Source organism: Panicum virgatum, chromosome 5K, assembly GCF_016808335.1.
Source record: "Panicum virgatum strain AP13 chromosome 5K, P.virgatum_v5, whole genome shotgun sequence".
Classification (NCBI taxonomy): domain Eukaryota; kingdom Viridiplantae; phylum Streptophyta; class Magnoliopsida; order Poales; family Poaceae; genus Panicum; species Panicum virgatum.
Window position 1 is genome coordinate 9,020,506 of NC_053140.1, and position 22,501 is coordinate 9,043,006.

General features: G+C 44.6%; 4 protein-coding genes across 4 annotated transcripts; 2 read left to right on the top strand and 2 right to left on the bottom strand.

The window, feature by feature from the left end:
- Positions 1 to 1,623: 1,623 nt before the first annotated feature.
- LOC120709650 (E3 ubiquitin-protein ligase SINA-like 3) lies at positions 1,624 to 2,883 on the top strand. The gene is made up of 2 exons (XM_039995323.1): positions 1,624 to 1,797; positions 1,874 to 2,883. Exons 1-2 carry the CDS (start codon positions 1,624 to 1,626, stop codon positions 2,684 to 2,686), a joined length of 987 nt encoding a protein of 328 aa, XP_039851257.1. The 3' UTR covers positions 2,687 to 2,883.
- Positions 2,884 to 11,641: 8,758 nt separating this feature from the next.
- On the top strand, positions 11,642 to 12,840 carry LOC120709651 (E3 ubiquitin-protein ligase SINA-like 2). The gene is made up of 3 exons (XM_039995324.1): positions 11,642 to 11,791; positions 11,971 to 12,237; positions 12,331 to 12,840. The coding sequence occupies exons 1-3, from the start codon at positions 11,642 to 11,644 to the stop codon at positions 12,838 to 12,840; spliced, it is 927 nt and encodes a 308-aa protein (XP_039851258.1).
- Positions 12,841 to 14,142: 1,302 nt separating this feature from the next.
- On the bottom strand, positions 14,143 to 16,557 carry LOC120710484 (putative E3 ubiquitin-protein ligase SINA-like 6). The gene is made up of 2 exons (XM_039996162.1): positions 16,265 to 16,557; positions 14,143 to 15,146 (listed from the first exon to the last, which is right to left on the bottom strand). Exons 1-2 carry the CDS (start codon positions 16,502 to 16,504, stop codon positions 14,463 to 14,465), a joined length of 924 nt encoding a protein of 307 aa, XP_039852096.1. The 5' UTR covers positions 16,505 to 16,557; the 3' UTR covers positions 14,143 to 14,462.
- Positions 16,558 to 19,008: 2,451 nt separating this feature from the next.
- Positions 19,009 to 22,012, bottom strand: LOC120706144 (putative E3 ubiquitin-protein ligase SINA-like 6). The gene is made up of 3 exons (XM_039990718.1): positions 21,888 to 22,012; positions 21,533 to 21,732; positions 19,009 to 19,940 (listed from the first exon to the last, which is right to left on the bottom strand). The coding sequence occupies exons 2-3, from the start codon at positions 21,686 to 21,688 to the stop codon at positions 19,281 to 19,283; spliced, it is 816 nt and encodes a 271-aa protein (XP_039846652.1). The 5' UTR covers positions 21,689 to 21,732; positions 21,888 to 22,012; the 3' UTR covers positions 19,009 to 19,280.
- Positions 22,013 to 22,501: the final 489 nt, after the last annotated feature.

Below are 22,501 nucleotides of genomic sequence, written 5' to 3' on the forward strand. Positions count from 1 at the left end.
CGAAGCTTCGTGCATACTGAGCTCTAGAGCAATCTGATAGATTTATCTATCTATCTATACTATAAAGACCGAAAATAATTGAATTTTTTTCACTCAAATTAGGTTCGCCATACCCCTCACGCTGGATCCACCTGTCGGGTTGGAGTGAGGTGGAAGGGAGGGTAGACCCATAAAAATCGCGAGTTACGAGATGTTTCTGCCAAAAAGCCCTTTACTTTTTTTTTTCACCGTGACCTGCAGCGTACCCGCGATCGTTCCCATATCTCATCTCCGAAACACTTCCTTCTCCAATCCTTTTCCTTTTCTGTCGTGGCTCCCCTCTCCCGAGTGATTTTTTTTTGGGGGAAGCCATTCGGCGATGGAATTGAAGCAGCGGTGGCTAGATGGCTACACCGTGGCTGCGGCTGCCGACATCGACCTGCATGTTTCCATTGGGCGCCACCATGATAGCCCCAACTCTATGAGTTGCGAAGGGAAGTACCCTCCCATAATACCGTCACATTGCTTTTGTTCAATCGAAAGATTTGTGGTCGTTGTTTGCGAGCAAGATTGATAAACTCTGAAGTCCTGCTTGTGCTCTCTGCGGTGGAGGCTCCTGGAGGGAAGCTCGCTCCCCTCGCACCCTGCTGCGCCTGATATGATGGCTCTGCTGCAACAGGGTGCTCACCTCATCGCTTTTCACATTGTGTTTTTAGTTATAGTATATAGATTATAAATGAATCGTTGCATTTGTTTGCTCCAAAGATGCTTAATGTAAAGCAGCTTCTGGATCCAATAAAACTTTCCCTGTGTGGGTTGACTATTTTCTGTCAGAATTATTTGACATTTCCTCAATGTACATAGTGGCACATTTTAGATGGACTTGGCCGGTTGTTTCTCCTAGATGCAGAATTGCAGATAGATATTTTAAGTAGATAGAAGCTGTTGTATTAATTATACATGGAGAAACTTGTGTTACTTTTACATGGAGCCTTCAGAGTACAATCAGACAATTTATTTTTTTCGTCAAGTTGAGTGTTAAATTTTGAATTAAATTACTATCATGTAGAAGTTTAAGAGATTAAAAGTATCAGTGTCAAGCTGTAGTTTCACACCAATAAACATGACAAAAAATGGCAAATGTTATGAGATAGTAGTAGTGACGTTAATCATGATACACGTTTGGTTTTTGGAATTCATTTTAAATTTTAATTTAATATACTTGTGAATTAAAATCTACTTAAATTTTTTAAATCATGTGTGTGTCGCATGTGCGTTTAGGAGAGAGAGAACGAAAGGAAAGATCTCGTCCTAGGCAGCCCCCTCCCGTAGCGAAATTTTAGGCGCCTTTGACGCACGACGCGTGAGGGGGAAAAAAGAGAACATTTTTTGTTCAAAAAAAAGATAACATTTATTAAGAGAAGAAATCTGTATTGTAGGAGTAGATGGTTTCTTGCTCACGTGGCTGCTATAGAAACCGTGCCGGACTCCTCGTTTCACCAAGGCAGTAATTGCTCTGGTAAAAAAAGGCAGTAATTGCTAATTAGCGCCGCACCACCGCACTTTGACTGGCCGCGGCCGCTGAATTGCCTCCGCCCTACTATATATCTGGAGCCCCCTGGTGCCGTCATTGATTCGGAGGCCATGGAGAGGGACGGGATCGCCACCGAGGAAGAAGGCGGTGGGCACGGAGGGTCTGGGTCCGGTCGGTGCAGCGTCGTCAGGATCAGGCTGAAGAGCACGCTGCAGAGCAGCATAGCGGTGGAGGACTTCGGCTGCCATGTCTGCGCCAAGCCGCTCCGACCTCCGATATTCGAGGTATCTTCTGTTCTAACGCAAGTCGATCGTCCTAATTTAATTTGCATCGCATCGTGTGCTTAATCCTAAATCCTAGTGTACCGCCGGCGGCCACCTGCTCGTCTGCTCGTCCTGCCGCGACGAGCTGCCGGGCGGCAAGTGCTCGTTCGGCGGTGGCGCTGGGTGCGGCGGCGCCCTCGCGCGCAGCCTCGGCATGGAGCGCGCCGTCCGGGCCGTCCTCCTCGACTGCTGCTACGCCGGCCGCGGCTGCACCGCGAGGACAGCCTACCACCTCAAGGAAGAGCACGAGAGGGCGTGCCCGCACGCGCCGTGCTGCTGCCCGGAGCCCGGCTGCGGCTTCGCCGGGGCGGCGGCGGCGGAGCTCCTGGACCACCTCACCGGCCACCACGCGTGGCCGTCGAGGACGTTCAGGTACTGGCGGCCCTTCGATCCGCTCGACCACTACAGGAAGTCCGCTTCTGGGCCGCTCGTCGCCCAACCAGCAGGCTCGCAGGCTCTCCGCTGCGAGAACGACGGGCAGCTTTTCGTTGTGAACTTGCGACCCGCGGCGGCGCCGCCTGGGCTCGGGCTTGCTGTCTCCCTCGTCTGCGTCCCGCCCTACGTCAGGGCCACCAGATTTGGGTGCACGGTCTCTTTCTCTACCTCGAGCCCTGGACTCAGCGGCACTTGTACATTGGACGATCTACAGCCCCTGTGCCTTTCGGACTGGCCGCCGACGGAATGCACATGTGTTGTGCCCAAGCCCAATGTTTGTTACCGCGACGATGAAGGCTGGGGTGAAGTCGTTCTCGCAACAACGATAGTATGTGCTGACCCTGATCACGAGGATGACGATCGGGACGGCATGGGCTTCGTTGCTACTGACGAGGACGACGACGACAGTTGCTGATTGCTCATTTGGATATTTTGGTCATTTGGTGGGCTGCATGCAGGATTATGTTGAGATCCTATCCAGTTGCATTGTTCCAGTGATCCTGTTCATGTTACAATTTCCAATAACAAGATTGTAGTAATGTATTCAAATTGATATATAGTATTCCATCTGTTATACACTTATACTCAATGGAATCTATTGTCAAAAGTAAATTGTAACTTGAGTTTTCAACTTAAGATAGAATAGGGAGGAATATTTGCAGAAGCTATATTCAAATTTTAACACTTTTCCCCTAAATGCAAAAACATAATTACACCTAGTGTTAATATTCGGGTAGATTATTGTTTTATTACTAAGAGTGGTGTAGATTGAAAACCGTGTAAGTCTGGTTGATCTCAAATTTACAATTCTTGAACAAATAATCCAACAAGAATCACATCAGTCTGACTAGATTAGGAGATACCGTATATATCAACCTTGCAACTTGTGATCAAAACCAATTCAGCCTATCTTTGAGATGAAACAGCAATAATAGGAACATAATAAACAAAGATTTGAAGGATAAATGAAGATAAACTTGAATGCAAGAATTTAAATTTAAACTAAAATCAAAAGCGGATGGAGAGAAACCAGAATACCGAACAATAATCTTGCAAAAATGTGGTCTTTATTATGAAGATAATGTCTACATGATATTTCATTATAACAAAACAAAAAAGTTTTCACTACTTTTTATACAAAGGAAACTTTATTAAAATAAAGTTTTGCCCTCGTAATGGTACATACAGTCAATACAAAAGGAAAAAAATAAAAGAAAGAAAAAGAAAGAGGCCTAGTACATGCTAAGCGGCACAAGATTAATTTCAAACTCGTAAGACTTTCCAAATGACTCGCTATTGGAGAGTGAAAATATATAGAAAGCGATTTTTACGCAGAAGACTTTCCAAATGATAATTTAGAAAGTGAAATTTAGAAAGACTCTTGGCGATGCTCTAACTACCTATCAACCCACACTCCATCTGCGGAGAAATAGCTTGACATTGTGGCTCCTATTCTTTTAGGTTTGCGTTTGGATGTTGGCATTGAGGCTCTAGAATTGGCATTGGCATTGGATAGCACCAAATGCTGATGTTTGAATGGCTTTAGTTTTAGAACTAGAAATCATTCTCAATGCCGAAGCGGTATTTTGCTGCCTGCGCCCGCTCGCCCTCAATACAGAGCCATGACCCTCTTTATTGGGCGGAATTGCCCAGTGCCGCTGCTCCCGCTTCCTTCGTCTTCCTCCCCGGTGGCCCTTTGACGCGTCGGAGTGGGAGGAGGCGAAGGCGCGGCGCCCCTCCCTTTCCTCCCTCCGTGGTCAGCCTCGCGGCGCCCCTCCCCTGCCTCCCTCCGCGGCGAACCCTGCGCCGCCCCTCCGCCAGCGAGCCGCACGGCACCCTTCCCCTGCCTCCCTCCACGGCGAGCCCTGCACGGCCCCTCCGCCAACGAGCCGTGCGGTGCCCCTCTCCTACCTCCCTCCGCGGTGAGCCCTGGGCCGCCCCTCCACCAGCGAGCCGCGCGGCGCCCCTCCCTTCCCTCCCTCCACGGCGAGCCGCATGGCGTCCTCTCCTAGCCCCCTCCATGGAGAGCCCCGTGCCGGTCCTCCGAGCCGCACGACTCCTCCCTCGCCTCCTTCGGCGTAGATAGACTCAGATGCCACGGTGTGGACATCCAAACATAAATCGATATTCACCAGCTGCTTTGATTCCATCTTGCAATTTCATCTACATTCAAACAACAGTTTTGATATTGTAACCTAATACCAATACTAGGTTGATTTGGCATTGAACCCAATTCAATACCAAGGCCTCCAATATCGACATCCAAACATAGCCTTAGAGTAACTCCAGCAGACTTTCTAAACAGCCCCCTAGCGTAAGTTTAGAGGGTTAAAAGAAAAGATACACTCCAGGAAACCATCTTCTAGACCCTGTATTTTAGAGACCCCTTCAAATCCCCTTCACCCTCCATTCTTAGGGGTCTCTAGGGAGCCCTTTATTATAACTTCAAACTGAAGGCTATTGCTAAAGTTGAAGCAAATTTAGAAGCCCTTATAAAGTAGAGGCAACTTCCATTTAGCATTTAGAGAGTCTAGCTTATGGATATTTTTGAAGATGCTCTTATACCTCAAAGTCCTCAAAACTCCATCGTAGGATATATAATTCACTTGATAAAATTCTAATTCAAGAAATGTATCAGGGGAAACATGTTCAACATAATAGAAAACTAGTATTATCTAAACTAATCACTCCTTGATATGTAAGATTATGTCCAAAACGATACTTCCTCCGTCCTGAAAAAACTGTTTGTTTAGCCTTCAAATTTTATCCTATAAAAACAATCTTTGAGGAAGTATGTTTATTTTCATGGTTCCCATTTATATTTTGACAATGTCTAGCAAATAGCACTCAAAATTTATGTACTCCATCCGTCCAAAAAAAAATAAGTCAGTGAGGGAGTATAAGGCCTGTCTCAATGTGGGTTTTATGAAGAGTTTCATGGCAATAAATATCATCAATTTTGCTGACATGGTAAGGAGATAGAAGGATTGAGTTTTGTCGTGGTGTGGAAAACCACAGCCGGGTGGCGGAATGCAGCCGCCTAATCCTAAGTGTAGGATGTGCTTGGGGGGCAGTCAAGGAATGCTCGATCTAGAGGTGTAAGAACACGAAAGCACACAAGAATTTAGAGTGGTTCGGGCCGCCGAAGTGTAATACCCTACGTCCACTGTGTGATGTATTGCCTGAGCTTGTGTGCAAGCTGGGGGAGGAGCTATGCCAGTCTCTGCATGTGTGAAAACTTGTGGAACCTCGTGTCTGTGTCCACCTGTGCTCTAGCGGGCGTGCTCTCCCTTTTATATGTCCAAGGGGAGCATGTACACTGAGCGGGGGCTCGACAGGTGGGCCCGGTGATATATTTGATATTGTACACAGCGGAGCCTTAAATGCTACAGATCCGGAGATCTTGTCGTCGGCTTCCGTGCGTAGCTTCTGACCAGGGATGGTCTTAAGCTGTCCTGTCGGAGTAGAGTCTAGCCTCTGGAGCCACGCGTCGAGTTCATGATGAAGCGCCGAACTACTGACTCAGTCCGCTGTAGCAGCGTGCACTGTTGCTCCAGTTAGTAGCTGGTCATCATGACTCGTCGCCCACGCGCGCGGCGCTGAGACACTGCTGCGTGCCTCGGTAACAGACGAGCCGCCTTGGAAACAGGCGGGCTTACCGTGTTGTCATGTCACGCCTGTTCAACCCGTGAGTGGGTATCGATGCCCTGCTCTGGCAGGGCACGCCCCAACCACTAGCATTTAATGCGGCAGGAGGGCTGGCTTTAGGCAGAAGACTCGTGCCTGTGGGACACGTGGCGGCACCGGACCCGGCGGTCGGCGGCCGCGCCCACAGGGGCACGTGGCGGCTCCAGACTCCTATCCAAATAGGGTGCTGGATCCGGGTCCCTTGGCTGGCTCGATGACTCAGGCCTCCTGGAGGTCCGGCTTCCACTTGTAGAGGCCCAGGTCCGGCCCGCGGAGGTTCGGGACCTGTCCGCGGGGGTCCGGACCCGTGGTCCGTGGTTGCCGCTCCTGAGCGCCTTCGTCCTTGTCTTGTAGGAGAGGGTACTCCTGTCTGAGTGTACCGACAAGTTTCATGGTATGTGAGGAGAGTCTCATCACCATGACAGGGGCGAAGCCAGCCCAGCTGATCATTGGGGTCTTCTTCACAAGAAAGCTGAGGTCTAAGCTGTTGATAATAATAATTTGCATTGAATTTGGTAGATTTTATCGGGTCCGCAGACCCCGGTAAACACCCCTGGCTCCGCCACTGCACCATGAAACTAATCTGACACGGTTATCTAGTTCGCAGTCTAGATATCTGTACCCATGAAACTCCCACTGGGACTGGCCTAATAACACCCTACCAGTTGGAGTAGATCCCACGTGAATCAATGAGTAAAAGAAATCTGCGTGGCTGCATGCAGTGTGCCGCCGTTAGTAAATTTTCGGCACCCTGCACTGCGCCCTTTTGGAAGGGGAAGAGGTGCGACCGAAATCATGGCGCTGTGTAGATGGATTTTGTATTGATTGTGGGCCCGTAGGATTGTCTAAAAGTTGAGATGATTTGTTTTGTGGGATAAATTTTGAACTTTACGATGACCCTTTTTTTAGACGGAGGGAGCATTTATCAAACAACACCGGTTTTGTTATAGTCTGTGGCCCCTCACCCCTGGCCCATCAACAGTTTCAGCACTCTTCTCTTTAAGGTCCCGTTCGGTTAGCCCCCCGTTCCGCGCCGTTCCGAGCGTGGAACGGCCAGGAACCATTCTGGTGCTATGTACATGTACATTAACGAAGGGACGCTCCCTGGGAATCATTCCCACGTAACCGAACGGGGTGTAACACCGGGATGGGCCAAACGACGTCCACTCGTGTAGCCATGACGAGAAAACCAAAAGCAGCGAGAAATTGATCGAAAGCCTCTTGAATTCTCGTAGCTCTCTGACTCCTCGATTTACTCCTAGGCATGCAGTAATTAACGCACCTTTCTAAATAGTAATTGGCCGGCTAACGATACGACGAATGTAACGACCCAAATATAATTATCATGTTAAATATCGCATAATGAGCATCTTTGTTTAGCTTTGAGAAAAATTTTGTGCTTGATTTGAATGCATTTGTATTTAATTGTTGAATTGTTGATACATTTGAAACTCATGCTTTGTGAATCAACTTGCATTATTATTATATGACTTATGTTGAGAGTTATTTTTATAAAATACTATTTTGAAAATCTAGAATTTAGGTGATTTTCCCCGAATTTTAGGAATCCATCCTGAAGCCAAACAGCTCAGCCGAAAAACCCAAAAATAGCATTCCGGGAAGAATTTTCATTTCAAATCTACAATAGTTTTTCCACCAATTACAAGCAAAATGGGTTGCTCTTGATTTCTAGTATCAACACAAAAATTGGCGTGATTTTTGGAAGCTTGGAAAATTAATTTTGAAGATTGGAGCAAAGAAAGAAGTTTATGTAAAGAGCCAGGATGTTAAGTGACTTTGTTCTTCCACTGTCTGCTTCTCCCTCGAGGACGGTCCGCGAGAACCACCTGTGTGCGTGTCATCTTTGCAGAGAAGTTGCGCCACGTATACTCACACCTGTCCATGCCCCATCCGACGCCCACCTCAACCAACGCCCCCTCCCCTCCCTGTAGTCTTCCTTTTCACACAGAAGCTCCTCCCTCCCCTTGCCCTCTTCTCCACTAAGCTATGGAGGAAGAACCCACCTCTCCTCACTAAATCCACCACATCCTCGCCGAAGTTCGATAGAGGACCAGCGGAGGACGACGTCGACGAGCTTCTCCACCCCTCGTTCATCTCTTTCTCACCGGAGACCTAGGAGAAGGCCATCCCCAAGCTTCTTCTTCATCTTTCCCAAGCTCACAAGGATGAACTCGACCCGATCTACACCGACGGCGCTCTACTCCAACAAGTGGCCCTTTGCTTGTGCTCCACACGTCAGCGGTGAGCTCCGCTCACTGTTCCCCTTTCTTCTTGTGCCCTCATTCAAGCTCTCTATCCCATCCATGGCCTTTCAACACTTTTCACCATTGATGACTTAGAGCTTCGTAGACTTCATGCATGTCAAATCTACTAGCCAAACAAGTTCCCCATGTCTTTAGAAACCCATAGAAACAAACCACACTCGAAACTGTTGCCGGAGCCTCCGTCGGCGACCTCGCCGGTGAGCCTCGGCCGACAAGCGGACGGTCCGCGACCTACGGTCGGACAGTCTGCGAGTCGTGACCTCCTAGATCGAGCCTCTACACAAAACACGTCCCCTGAATTTTCTACGGCGGACAGTCTGCGATTCACCCCTGGACGGTCCGCCGTTCACTTCCAAATTTTACACAGAACCGATGCGTTTCTGGAACTCATCCCGAGCTTGTACTGCGGACGGTCCTCTCTTCCGGACCGGACGGTTCGTGGGTACTGTAGCAGTGGCAAGTACAGTTTTTGGTTTAAGTGTATAAGCATGTATCATCTTATATAATTTCTATAAAATTGAATATAGCTCCGATTGATGTGAAACAAATTTTGTTGGTTTTGTCTTGTTATTATCCACCTGTTAAAAATATGTTTTCTCCCCAAATAGTTATATTATTTTCTCAGTTTATTTAAGGTGTGTTAATTATATTAATTACATAATTAATTCTCTGTTAGTCCAAAAATTATGGAACCAATTTTGCTAGCTTCCTTATGATGTGTACTATCCATTAGACATGTTGTTTGGCATGAATTGTTTGTAGATTGATACAGTTTAATCCATATTTGCATAAACCTAATTAGCTATTAAATTGCACAATAAATACATATGTGCTTCTAAAATATGGATCCAATTTTGCTTACTTTGTTGAATCTTTATCTACTGTCTAAAATTGATAACACATTTTAACTAGTTATATAATCATATAGTTTCTAGTTTGTTAATAAAGAGCTTTGCTACCTAGTTGAATGCACGCATGGTTAATTATTTTCTGCTGCTCCTAAATTCATGGAATGAACCTTGTTAGTTAGCAATGCTCATGATATGTTGTTGATAAATGCTAGCTTTAATTAAATGTTCTTAGAAGGATGTTAATTTATATATACGTGTTCTAAAACTAGTTTACTTGTACAACACCTAGTGAATCAATTGTGCTCATGTGAGCTATCAACCTTCCTGTTAATTAGAGATAAATATGATATGCTTTTATGGTTAGGAACCTCCATGAAATAATTTATAATAACAATGCTTTCTTAATTAAGTATAACATAATTTGCTAGCTTTTCTTTTACATAATGATGATTGTATCTTAACTAAGATGTGATGTTGCTAGACATCCTTTAATTCTTGAGTTGTCTAAAATTGGGTATGCTAGTGTATCAACTTGAATGAGCATGCTCTAATCCTTTATGTTGATAACAATCACGAACTAACTCACATGGTTGATGCTTGATGTTGTGATGAGTTACTTATTCTTAATTTATATGACAACTAATAGTACCACAACTAGTTTTGATGACATCTTTTTGTTACAACTTATTTTGTAGAGTGTGTGCAAAAATATTATTGTTTTTTGCATCTCCCTTTGTAATTTTGGTGTGCCTTATTTTAGTTGCTTGCTTTATGACCTTGAATCATGTTAGCCTTTACTTCTCATGAGTCATTGCATCTCATATGCATAAGCATTCATGGCATCTTTTCTAATTCATGCATTTATCTCCTTTCCTAGAGGATGACGTTTCGAAGTGTCGCGGTTGCGGAGTACCAAGACAGGCACCTATGTATCTCAAACCCTACTTTTGAATCTTAATTTGCTATTATAAAGTATTATTTGTGCATGGGCTTAACCCTAGCTAGTTCATGTGATGTGAGTAGAACCCATTTGGCATATTTTCCCTTCTAGCTCTAGAATCACTCATACTAGGCAAAGTATGTTTGTTTAGACTTATCGACTTAATTTGCTTAGCCATGCTTAGCTTACGGTAGAAGTCGAGATATGGCAAGGTCACCATCACTCGCAAGTTATAGGGTGTTTGCCTAAATATACTTGAGTAGATGAGAGAGACTAAAACATGAGCAAGATAAGAATGATGGATCGAGACTTGAGCAAGTGTCGTAGGGTCATGTTGGGAGTGGAATCCAAGTGGCTTAGACTTGCTTGAGTTGGTTAAGGACCGACGTGTCATCGCTTTGATACTTGAGCATTTTTTCATACAAACCACATACTTAATAATGGGACGGTAAGCCAACTAGCATGAGTCACACTTTGCCTTGATCGGATTCGGTGCGAGTTGTGATGAAGTGTGATCGGCGGTTCCGGTGCACTTGTCCTTCCCGACCGTTCGATCATAGCCGGTTGTGTTTGTGTGAAAGGTTGAGGCATGAATCAACACTTATCCTTGGCCGTGGGTATGGTCGTTGGTCTTGTTCTCGTGTGGGAAAAGTTGTACACCCCTGCAGGGTTTTTGATCTATTGCAATAGCCGCGCTCTCGGTCATTGAGCACGCTCTTGTACTTTAACTTTAACGTAGAGTTCTCGTGAAGGGCTTATGGAAGATTGAGCTCATGATTACATGATCACTTTACTCATGCAATTGTATTGGTGCTTGATACAGAAATATTAGATGCCATGTCTTTGCTTGTTCACTTGATAAATTATGCTCGCATTTTTATTTATAAATGTTAAAATTTGACAAGCCTCATGCATCCACCAAATGTATAGTATTATGGATAAGCCCTGCAAGTACGAAATGTACTTACAGTGTTGCCGTTAAGTTGTTTTGCAGGTTTTCTTCTAAGGAGCGATGGCCACGTTCATCCCGCCGGAGCCGGCAATGTGGATGGATGGTGAAAGTTGCTCAAAGCTTATGCAAGTGGTGTCTTGGGCAAGAACATCTTTATTGCTACTTATTTACTTTCTAATTTTCCGCTGCGTTTTACCTCTTGACTGTAGGAAAACATGATAGGATATCCATCTAATTTTAGGATACATCTTAGTTTGTAAAGAAAGTTTATTTGCTAAAAATCCTTATGTATAGTTGCTTATGTTTAGTTAAAGTCATGAGCTTTGTAAGATAAATAAGACTTGTAATCAAAAGTTTAAAATTTTGCTCTCATATGTATCCTTGTGATGGTTGCTATGGCGTGAACAAACGGTATGCGAGTTGATCCTGGGCGTTGCTCAAGGCGCATACCGGGGACTACCGGAATTATCTCGCTTAAGCTGAGATTGATCAATGGACGATAACCCGGTTTAGTAATTTGGGCGGTTCCTCACAACGAAAGTCTAAATAGTTTCCATCCACCGGATCCTTAGATCACAATATATATCTGCAACTCCTCGAGGCTCCATACACTGCATATGCAAGCAGCAGGACCAACAGATTCGGAAGGCCATCCATGGAGGGAGACGGCATCACCGGCAAGAGAAGGGAAGGTGCTCGGGAAGAGGGAGGGAGCAGCGCCGCCAAGAGACTCAAGTGCAGCATAGAGCCGGAGGCCTTGAGTTGTGACGCGTGCGCCCGGCCCCTCTGGCCTCCGATATTCCTGGTAAACGGCTAACCACTATATTGCGAATTGCGATGCGTGTATAGATTTGGATTCATTTGACAATGGAAGAAAGAAGCGTTTGCTTGTTCGGTCGTCGTCGATGAACTTGCTATTGCCCTACTGTTCTTCAAGTAAATCCTAATGTTTCCTCTGCACCGTGTGTTTCTGTTTCCTTCTAGTGCTCCGATGGGCACTTTTTGTGCTCGTCCTGCCGCGACGAGCTGCCTGAAGGCAAGTGTTGTGAATGTTCCGGCGCCCTCGCGCGCAGCCACGGCATGGAGCGCGCCGTCCAGTCCGTCCTCGTCGACTGCGGCCCCGGGTGCCCCGAGGAGGCCGCCGACTACGTCCACGGCGTGCGCCACCGGTTGATTTGTCCTTTCGCGCCGTGCGAATGCCCGGAGCCCGGCTGCGGCTTCGCGGGTCCGCATCAGCAGGCGCTCCGCGTGGTTGCGTTGGGGTCGGCCGACACCGATGGATTTCTATAAAATCAGTGCTAATCACTGTTCTGTACTACTTCTTAAAAATAAAGACCCCGGCAGAAAATAGAAAAGACCCCAACAACATTTTTATCTGGCTTCGTCAAGTGGCCGTCGACGACGTTCCGGTACTGGGTGCCCTTCGATCTGCGCGTCGTCGAACCGGGCTCGCACGTTCTCCACTGCAAGGACGACGGGCAGCTTCTCCTTGTGAGCGTGCAGCCGGCGGCGGAGACGCACGGGTACGCTGTCTCCCTCGTCCGCGTTCAGCACATCAACATCGCTGGGTGCTCGGTGTCCTTCTCGTGCTCTCCGCGCCATCGCAGCACTGCGGCGATTGCCAATCTATGGCCCTTGTGGTGTGCTGGTTGGCCGCCGGAGCAGCACGTCTGTTTTGTGCCCAAGGCTTCTGACGGGCCGGACGCCGCCGCAGGTATCGTCCTCACGATCAACATCACAACTGTTGACGATGCTGATGGAGATGACGACCCGGACGACAGTAGCTACGTCCAGAGCGACGAGGATGACGACGGTGATAGGCTGATAGCTCGTGATTGGTTGGTTCGTCAGTGATGGGTACTTTTGCCACCTGAATGTGTAGCGTCCAGCCGTTTTCACTGTGGGGCTTCTGTCTTGGTGTCGCGTTTGGGATTTTTTTTTCGGTGTCATTTGGGTTGGTTTCAAGCAGGATGTGCATGTTGAGGCAGGCACCTCACATGCTCTCGTGTCAGGTAGTATGATTCAGTTATCCCGTACTAGTATACTATGCTTTGTTTCCAATATAAGGTTTTTGCTTATTAGCTGCAAAAATATCGTCAAGTGTAGTGTCAATGAGATGAATCGTGATGGAAATGACCTGAAGTTGTGCTCACAGTCACACTAGCTTTTACGCGGTTCATTCCTATGCTATGCTCACCCGATGGATGTTTATTCGGCTTTGTTTAATTAAGTGGCGTCGTCGGCGGGCGTCATCGACCAATCAGTGGCCCGCACTCGCGTCCGCCGGCCGCGCGCGGCAACGCTCCGTCCGCACCGACGCTCCATCCTTCAGGCGCTAAATTAACTGCGACTTCTCTTCCAACGAAGCGTTTACGGAGGAAAAACATATACTCCCTTCGTATAGGAAATAGATGATATTTAGGACAGTGGCACGGTCTTCAAAATATAACTTTGATTACTTATTTTTATAAAAATATTTGTTGAAAAGTGATATATGTATATTTTTATGAAAGTATTTTTTAAGACAAATCTATTCACATAATTTTCACTTTTTAAACTTAATAACTTAAAAGTTATTTATGATTTATATTCCCAATGTTTGACTTAAATCTTGTCCTAAACATCATCTAATACCAGTATGGAGGTAGTACTCCCTCCATCCTGTTATACAGAGCGTTGTAACTTTTTACCAACAAAACAAGGAGATGGGAAAAAGATGCATGTACCCCTCATTAATCCTCTGTTCGATTAATGAGGATATAACATACTCCCTCAATAAAGGATATGCATTAGTACTTTCCTGTACTGACTACTAGTATCACATTCTTAGCTTATTGTAATTCAGAGAACTAAATTCGTTTAAAAAAAACAGACATCCAGATAGCATATAGTGAAGTGAAGTTTCGCATTAGGCGAAGGATATCAATCATTCTATCAAAAAGGAAGAGAAACAACAAAAGCAAATACACAGCAAAGTTAATGGAACAGCCAGAGAGCTACAACTTGGGAAATTTCTAAAATCCATGCACCTGAAAATGATCACGATGAGTCCAAATCAAGTATTAAAAACAGGTCAAAAAAGGACAGGGGGGCATGACATCCTTAACTTTCAGTAAGCTCTGAACTCATATGTATGCTTTTCGATTTGCAGCGAGCACTGAGGACAGCTTCACCATCCACACAAATATTCATATTGTTCCATTTGACAAGAATATCAAGTCAATGTTCAACAAAGAAACCAAATTGCTATGAATGCAACTAGACGATCAGAGCACGAAGCATGGCATATCCGACAAAAAAAAAACATCCAAGGACATCACACATACACAAGTCTCTTTTCTCATTTTTGGTAGCAATGTAGCATCCACATTCAATCAACTTCTTCACTTTTTGTACATAACAAGACCTAGACGTAGTAAATGGTCAGAAATACCCCCTGATCATATCTCAGCTATGAACAGGCAGTGATACGTACATCAATAAGCTGTAACCTGTGCATGACACTTATGGTGGGTGAGTGTCACACTCACACTGGCTGTGGCATTTGTACCGGTATCTCGGAGCAGCACCTTTGGCACAACAAACAGGAAGCAATCCTTCGGTAGCCCATCAAACAGATTAGTGCTTCTCGTTTGGAACTGACTAACCTGATAGTAGCTCAATTCAGGAGATGAGATTGCCAGTTTGCACATGTATTTTGATTCATTGATGTTAGGCTGGACGCTGAAAAGTGAGATGAGACCCCCAACGGGCTCCAGTACCATGTTAACCAAGAACAGGTGCCCATCTTCACCCTGGAGGACAGTTGAACCCTGGGCAATGCGGAATCGGTATGCCTTGTTGTAGGAAAGCCTGACGCAATGCCACTTGTGAACCGAAGCAAAATGCTCATGGAGCATCACAGTTGATCCGCGGAAGGAGCAGTCGGTTTCAGGCCAGAAGCACGGCCCATGAGGGCACACTTTCTCATTGTCTTCTTTCTCGTAGTAGGTTATCTTTTCAGTGCATCCAAGGTCCCCATAGAAGCAAGAAACTTTAGTGGAGTCGACAACATGCTCAATAATGTGGCACCGATTGTAGCCTGTGGTGATGGAGTAGGAGTGGCACCTGTCCGTGAGCTTGGCAAGACAAGATGAGCATACGACATGCCCCACAGCACACTGAGGAAAAACGGATGTATCAGTAAATGTGAGAGGTGAGAATAATTTCAGACGTAGGAAACATGAATGATCAGACTGCAAGTTGCTACTGGAATCTCTAGCATGAAAAGGCACAAATTAGTAAGCAAGCATTCGATATTTCAATGGTAGTTGAGCGCATAGAAGAATAAAAAAGTACTACTGAAACAATAAGTGAATAGGGAACATGAGGAATCCCTGAATTAGTTCAGTATGCCCTTCCTATTTGGCTGCCTTAAATTCACTGAATTCAATATACTAGTAACTCCAGTTTTAACTATCTACAAGGCATAAACACATGAATTTTTAAGAAGTTTAGAATTTGAATCGACTTGGACTGTTAGATGCAGTCGATGTGGGGCAAGCAATGTCAGTTCTTCTTGCAACTACAGCCATTTTCAATTCAATTTCAGAAACCTATGACTATGAGCAGTTGCATACAGGAGAAAATCAAAATATTTCGGCAATCATGCCGCTCAATCTGGACAGTATAATTCTTAGGACAAAGAAATAATTCTGAATCCTATTGTTTAACTTATTCATAATGACAATTTGAATGCCACTTCACCGCTACAAAGAAACTTGAGGACACTGACACTGTGAATCTGTGACACACATATATCCCTGCTCCATATACTGATCAATTAATTTTCAGACGAAATTGTCGATCAAATTAAATTAACGCTCAATTCCAGTAGCCTACTCCAGTTTGGTCAATAGCTAAGCAAGGTACCTAATGTTAAGCACGACCATACAATGAAATCTGCAATATACTGATCGAAATTCTGAATCCCACGAAATTTCTTCGAATCATATGAGGCTATTCATCCCCAAGATAACCAAGAATTTGTTGGTGCTAGGTGCGTCCTTTCTACAGAAATTTCCTGCTTAGTACACCCAAAATTAAAAAAACAAGAAGAGTTTCTTTTTTATATATAAAAGATCAAACAAAGCTATATACTTAATAATCATCCAATTGAGATCCTGCGCGGGAGCCTAGGGCAACAGCATTACATCGCACAAATCCACCCTGTCAGGTTCCAACACTGCGTCGCAAAAATATCAAGGAAAGTAAACTCGATGTAAGTACGCGTGCGTACCTGGAAAATCGGAGGCTGCAGGGGGTGGTAGCAGACGGGGCAGTCGAGGATGCCGAGCTCCATGGTCACGTCGGTGGCCTCGGCGGCCTTCCTCCGCTTCACGACGCCGCCGCGCTCGCCTTCTTCCGGCTCCTGCGGCGCCATTGCTTTCTTCGCGGCTTCGTCTTCCGCCTCCCTTCGGGCAGACTGCATGGGGGGGACCCTAAACAGCAGATTCTGGGGAAAATAGGGGTGCTCCATTGCGGCGGCGCCGCGGAAGGAAATTTCGAAACGAACTGGGAGAAGACAGAAGACAGACAAAGAGAGAGAGAGAGGAGGAGGCCGGAAATCGAACAATTGTTTAAATTGGGCCTCGACGGGCCGGCCAGAATTTTGCGATTCCTCTCCGGCTCTCCTCCCTCTCAAAAAATAGTTTTATTTTTCTCCCAAATCTGAAATTTCTCAAAAAGAAAGAGAAAAACATTTTCTCAAGAAAAAAGAAAGAAAAATAAAAACAATTTTGGATATGTGCATATCGTATTTCTATCCAATACATCTACTGCATCCGACTAAGTTATGTCCATTGTTTTGAAAAACACCCTAAGTTATTTCCATACTATAATCAGATAAAAAAATAAAGTAACCGATGAATAGAAAATCTGACAGAAGGAAGTATATTTCAGAAATCAATTTGAGAAATGTTTTAGATAAAAAGCTACACAACGGCACTCATATAAAAAGTATGCTAGATGAAGACTTATATTTGTTTTGGACGAACGATTGGTGCCAGCTTGAAAGATCTCAAGCCTCATCTGAAATGATCTAAATTAGGCCCTGTTTAGTTCTCTTAGGCTGTAAACGCAAAAAAAAATTTGTGTGGGAATTTTGCCAATTTGAAGTACTAAATGAAGTCTATTTATAAAATTTTTTGTATGGTTGGGTTGTAAATCGCGAGGCGAATCTAATGATGCTAATTAATCCATGATTAAGCAATAGTTAGCGGATGGTTACTGTAGCATCACTGTTGCAAATCATGGATTAAGTAGGCTCATTAGATTCGTCTCGCGATTTACAGCCCAACCATGCAAAAAGTTTTGTAAATAGACTTCATTTAGTACGTCAAATTAGCAAGATTCCTTTGCACTTTTTTGCATTTACGGCTTTTTTGCGTTTACGGGGTGTGAACTAAACAGGGCCTTATTCTTTTTGACAAAGACACCATAAAGATGTCTCATATCTAATTCATACTAAAGAAAATAATTGGTGGTATAAAAGAAGGACAACTTGACATAAGATGATATAAAGAAAATAATATTACACTGAATAGTTCCTTCTTCCTTCGATTGTTCGTTGTCCACCGGAACTTGAAAAATACACTGAAAAAATAGCAAGGGTAAGGAACACCTGCAAACGTCATCACCACATAAGACTTTGAAGACCGCAAAAATCATTTGCTATTTATAATGAGATCTAGCAACCGCTGAAAAAACATTAGTTGGGGGAACACCCAAAGCAACGTAGACTTGCAAACTTTCACCACCAAAACAAAGGGTTAAAGAAACCAGATCTTGACGCAGAACAGATCGAAAGAAAAGGTCGAAGTTGCCACAACAAAAGATAGCCAACTGCATCTAAACTAGAGAGAACCTACAGATCTGGCAGAATTAATTCTCACTTGGCCTTTGTCGGCGCTGGAACGGACATCGTCAAGGTAGTAGGGAAATACCAGATGGACCTTATTCCAAAACGTCATTATCGCCACCACCTCGCCGATATCGCTAGAGAATAAAACTTTGAAAAAAAAACTAAAAGACTAGATCTATGTAGAGGATGGGTCCCGCTGCTCAACTACCGGCGAGACCACCGGGGGGACGGAGGAGGGGGCCGAGGGGGCCGCGAAGATAGGGCCTGGTGGCGGCGGTTTGATATCCTTAGCTTATGTGGTTGTGTGTGGAGTCTCGTGAAAATGAGGTCATGTTTAGTTCTAAAAAAATTTCTATAGTATCCGTCACATTAAATCTTCGGACACATGCATGGAGCATTAAATGCAGTTGAAAAATAACTAATTACATAGTAGAACTGTTTCATGCGAGATGAATCTTCTAAATCTAATTAGTATATAATTGAACATTAATTGTCAAATAACAACGAATTGTGCTACAGTACCAAAACTCAAATTTTTTCGCGAACTAAACACGGCCTGATCTAAATTAGAGCCTATGACATATGAGTAACATCCAACAGATCTAAGTTAAACTCCGCACTCCACGATGTTTGTGGAATTGGAGCCTTTATTCCTCCTGTTGCGCAGCCATTCCCGGCGATGCGGTTGGTTCAGCTCTTCGTCGTGCGATCCGACGAAAAAATCTTCTTGCCACGGTGGGAGTACTGAACAAATCCTCTTCGAACTCGCGGACATTCGTCGCCCTCCATAAACGAGTCCGCCTTTCTGATTTCAGGCATGATACAGCTTCAATCCAGTCCATTGAACTACTATTTGTTGAAACAGAGAAACGTTTCTACTCAATTCAAAAGTTCAAGATTCGAAAAGGCTGAGAAAAGATGCCTGTTAACCAAGGTGAGGATCAAGTAGAGCAAATGCATAAACGCACAAACCCAAAGCTGCGTCAGTAATTAGCCGTAACTGAAGAAATGCAGAGCTCGGAAGACCAAAAGAACTACTAGTTCTCATCCTTCACAAAAGACATGCAAAAACGACCCGCGGAAACAGTGCAAATAAACAATAACGCAATAAAATAGAGATCTTGTGCACCAAACCCCATCTTCAGGTAATTCTCCCAAGAGTATTACTAGCAAGCCGGAACTGATACTTGTGCTGTTACAACTTTATATCCATAGCAGAGCGCCTAACACTCGACCAAAATAACACTGGTACATAATAGGGATACTTGCTACTAAACACGAGAAGTTTAGATATGGTGGTTGATAAAACCATCAGTACGATAGCTGTTACATATCCCGAAGCAAAAAGGATTGCATGTGACAGTGAGCACCTGAGGGCGTGGAGTCAGGTTTTTCATGCTGAAGGCTTCCTCATAGTGACACAGACTTTGCTGTCCTCGTCCAGATAAAACATGGGCACAATGAACAGGAAACAATCCCTTGGTAACCCATCAGAGAGTTTCGTGCTTGGCACTTGGAACTCTGAAGACTGGGCATGGTACGAGTTGTTCTTCCAGAAGTTGAAGGACAGAGCACACCGGAATTTCAGGTCCGTGTCATGAGGCTGCACACAGAACACCGAGATGGCACAGCCAAACGGCTCTAATACAATGTTGAGCAGGAACAACTGGTCATCTTCGCCAGAGATGACATGGACCCCTTCCTGGATGTTAGTGTAAAAGCACCAGCCATACCTGAACTTGGTGGAACACCACTGGTGCTCGTCAATGAAATGTTCTTGGAGCATTCCAGTTGATCCGGAGAAGCTACAGCTAGTGTCAGGACAGAAGCATGGTGCACGCGGGCAGGTTGTTTCATGATCTCCCCTTTCGTAGTAGCTTGTCTTCATGGAACATCCATAGATGGTGTTGGAGCAAGGAACTTGGATAGATCCAATGACTTTTTCAATCCCATGGCAGCGGTTGTAGTCACTTTCGCAGGAGCAGTGGTGGCATTTCTTAGGTTTTGGGAGCTTGCCACAGCAGGATGAACATATGAGATGCCCCACAGCACACTGAGGATTACAGATAAATAAATATAAACATTATGGTAGCCAAAGTAACTAAGGTTTGCAGTTGGAAGACTCAATCAGATCATATATGTAATGTATAAAGTAACTATATGTGCAAGGTCAACATGGATGAACAAATACAATTCAGTTATGCACTTATTGGTTGACAAACTTGTAGGACAATAAATATCAGGTGCTTGAAATTGCATGGAACTGAACTTGTTCCCATATCAAAAAGACGGTAAGCACATTACATTGCTTTTTAACTGTTAGTCATACCCTCAAACTAATAAGTAGGTAGGAGCATAGAAGATAAAAATGCAAGCCGATATTAAGATACTCCTGAGTTGTTCTGATCATAGCATACAGGTTTAAAACATCATCTGGTCTTCTTTTCAACAAAGTCACAAAGGGCATCTGATAGGTCCATGAGTACGACCTTAGAATAGTTCTTGAAATAGAAAGATCATCAAGGGTGATGTTTAGGCATAAAGAGAACTGGCGAATTTTAGCATCTCATGCGCAGGGAGCACAAATTACAGCAGAAAATTTCAACGCAAAATTTTAGGTTCATTAGGCTAAATTTAGCAGTGTGGTCTTTATGCTGTAGAATGTTAGAATCAAGTCTTTATCAGTTAGCAGTCAGTTATGCGTACCTTGCCAAAGTACTAGAGCTTTGGTCTGTTATTATAGCTAAAAGTATTGTCTAGAACCAAAAAGCATCTACCTCAACACAGCCTTTTCTTCTGGAATTGCAATATATTCTTTATTGAATGATCAACAACTTCGCGGTTACACTTATGATTCAAGATCAGTGCTATGACACATTGGCAATAGCATAAGTGAATTACATGAAGTTTGGTAAATGGTAATAGTGGTGTTCAGGTGTATCAAAGTAGTATTTTCTTTTCAACATAGCCTTTTCCTATCTTAATACAAAGATAGGCAGCTCTCCTGCCTGTTCAAAAGAGAGAGAAAAAGTAGTATTTTCTTTAGTGCACCATTTTTTTTGTAAGACCAGTTATTTGTGTACTCGATATTTGTCTAAAATGTACTTTGGATTCTGCAGTGGCTCATTCACAGATCAAAATATTAATAGGTGACCTGCAGTGCCTGTTCAAAAATAGAAAGACAGAAAGAAGCTACTATATATGCCAAACTCTATCTTCTCTTCGTGTCGTTTTCTAATTTCTTAAGATCAAAGTACAGCACCGTTAATAAGGAGGTTATGAAGCCTGCTACCCAGTCCAAAGTTTTGCTGCTTTCTCAAAATATTAAGACCTATTTGGAAAGAGGAGATTTTGCCCCATATCTATATTAGTCTGCAAACCAATAGTTTACCGTGAAATCAATGTGTTCCAAATGATGCTTAGACTGCAGCAATAACATGATCAAATAGATCAAATGGTCCCGTTTCTTTGAGACCCATAGATCAAATGGTCCGACAGCATTTCTTAGCACTGCATTATATTATCAAATCAAATAGACCAAAAGATTCGGAGGACTCTCGTCTGAATTTCCGACCACTAACCGAAGGACACTGCACCAAAGGAAAGCAAAAACTGGTGATGGCTTTGGTGGCACAACGAATGCACCTGAAATATTGGAGGCCGCAGGGGTTCATAGCAGACGGGGCAGTCCAGGACCTCGAGCTCCATGGTGACGCTGGTGGGGGAGCCATCCTTCCTCTTGCGGCCACTCCCTTCTTGCTGCGGTTCCGCTCTTCGTTTACCGGGGGTGCTGTCGCTCATCTCCCAACCGCCCGAAACCCACCGATCACGCAAGAACTGCTCGCCTAAGGGGTACGGGAGGCGCGGCAGCGGTGATAGGGCCGGAAGAGGAGAAGGGTCAATTTTTACGGCCACGGAGAAAAAGAACAAAATCAATTTTTTGATACGGCAGCTAGTACAGGGTGCAGCCACACGCAATGTGATGTGCAGAATTGCTCACCGAAACTACGGCAATCCGGTGGTGGTTCCCGGACGGACCCCGCGGCTACGCAGTCGCGGCGATCTCCGTTCTCCTGTCGCGTCCCGGCGTGGGAGGAGGGTGCAGCGTGGGTGGAGGGGACTGGCGGCCGCTGGTCTCCTCCTCCGATCGGGTTAGGGTGTGTGTTGGGCCAAGTAGAGAGTGAAGGTGAAGCTGGGCCAAGAGCCCAAGAAAGAAAAGATGATGAGTGGGGCAGAGAGGGATGGACACGGCCCGTGGTCTGGAGATTTATAAATTTAATTTCCCCCTAAAAAGAACTAGGAGCCACTTCAAACAAATGCTAAGAACTTCCAGGCTTGTGAGAGATTCTAGTAATCGTCCATGTAAGGCTAAGGCATTTCTAACCACTGATTGCAGAAACGGCTACCGGAATTTTAAGGGGATATAATCCGCAATCTGTATTTTGTTTTTTCTTGTCTGTTGCAACAAAACGAAAATTACTGATGAATACAGTACCAAATATTAAAAAGAACCACTTATTATTGGTGGTGTACTTGAAACTAAACGCTACTTCTCAGACGAGATCACAGTTCAACACCCCTATCAGTATCAAAAAGGGGAATTGAAAAGCTACT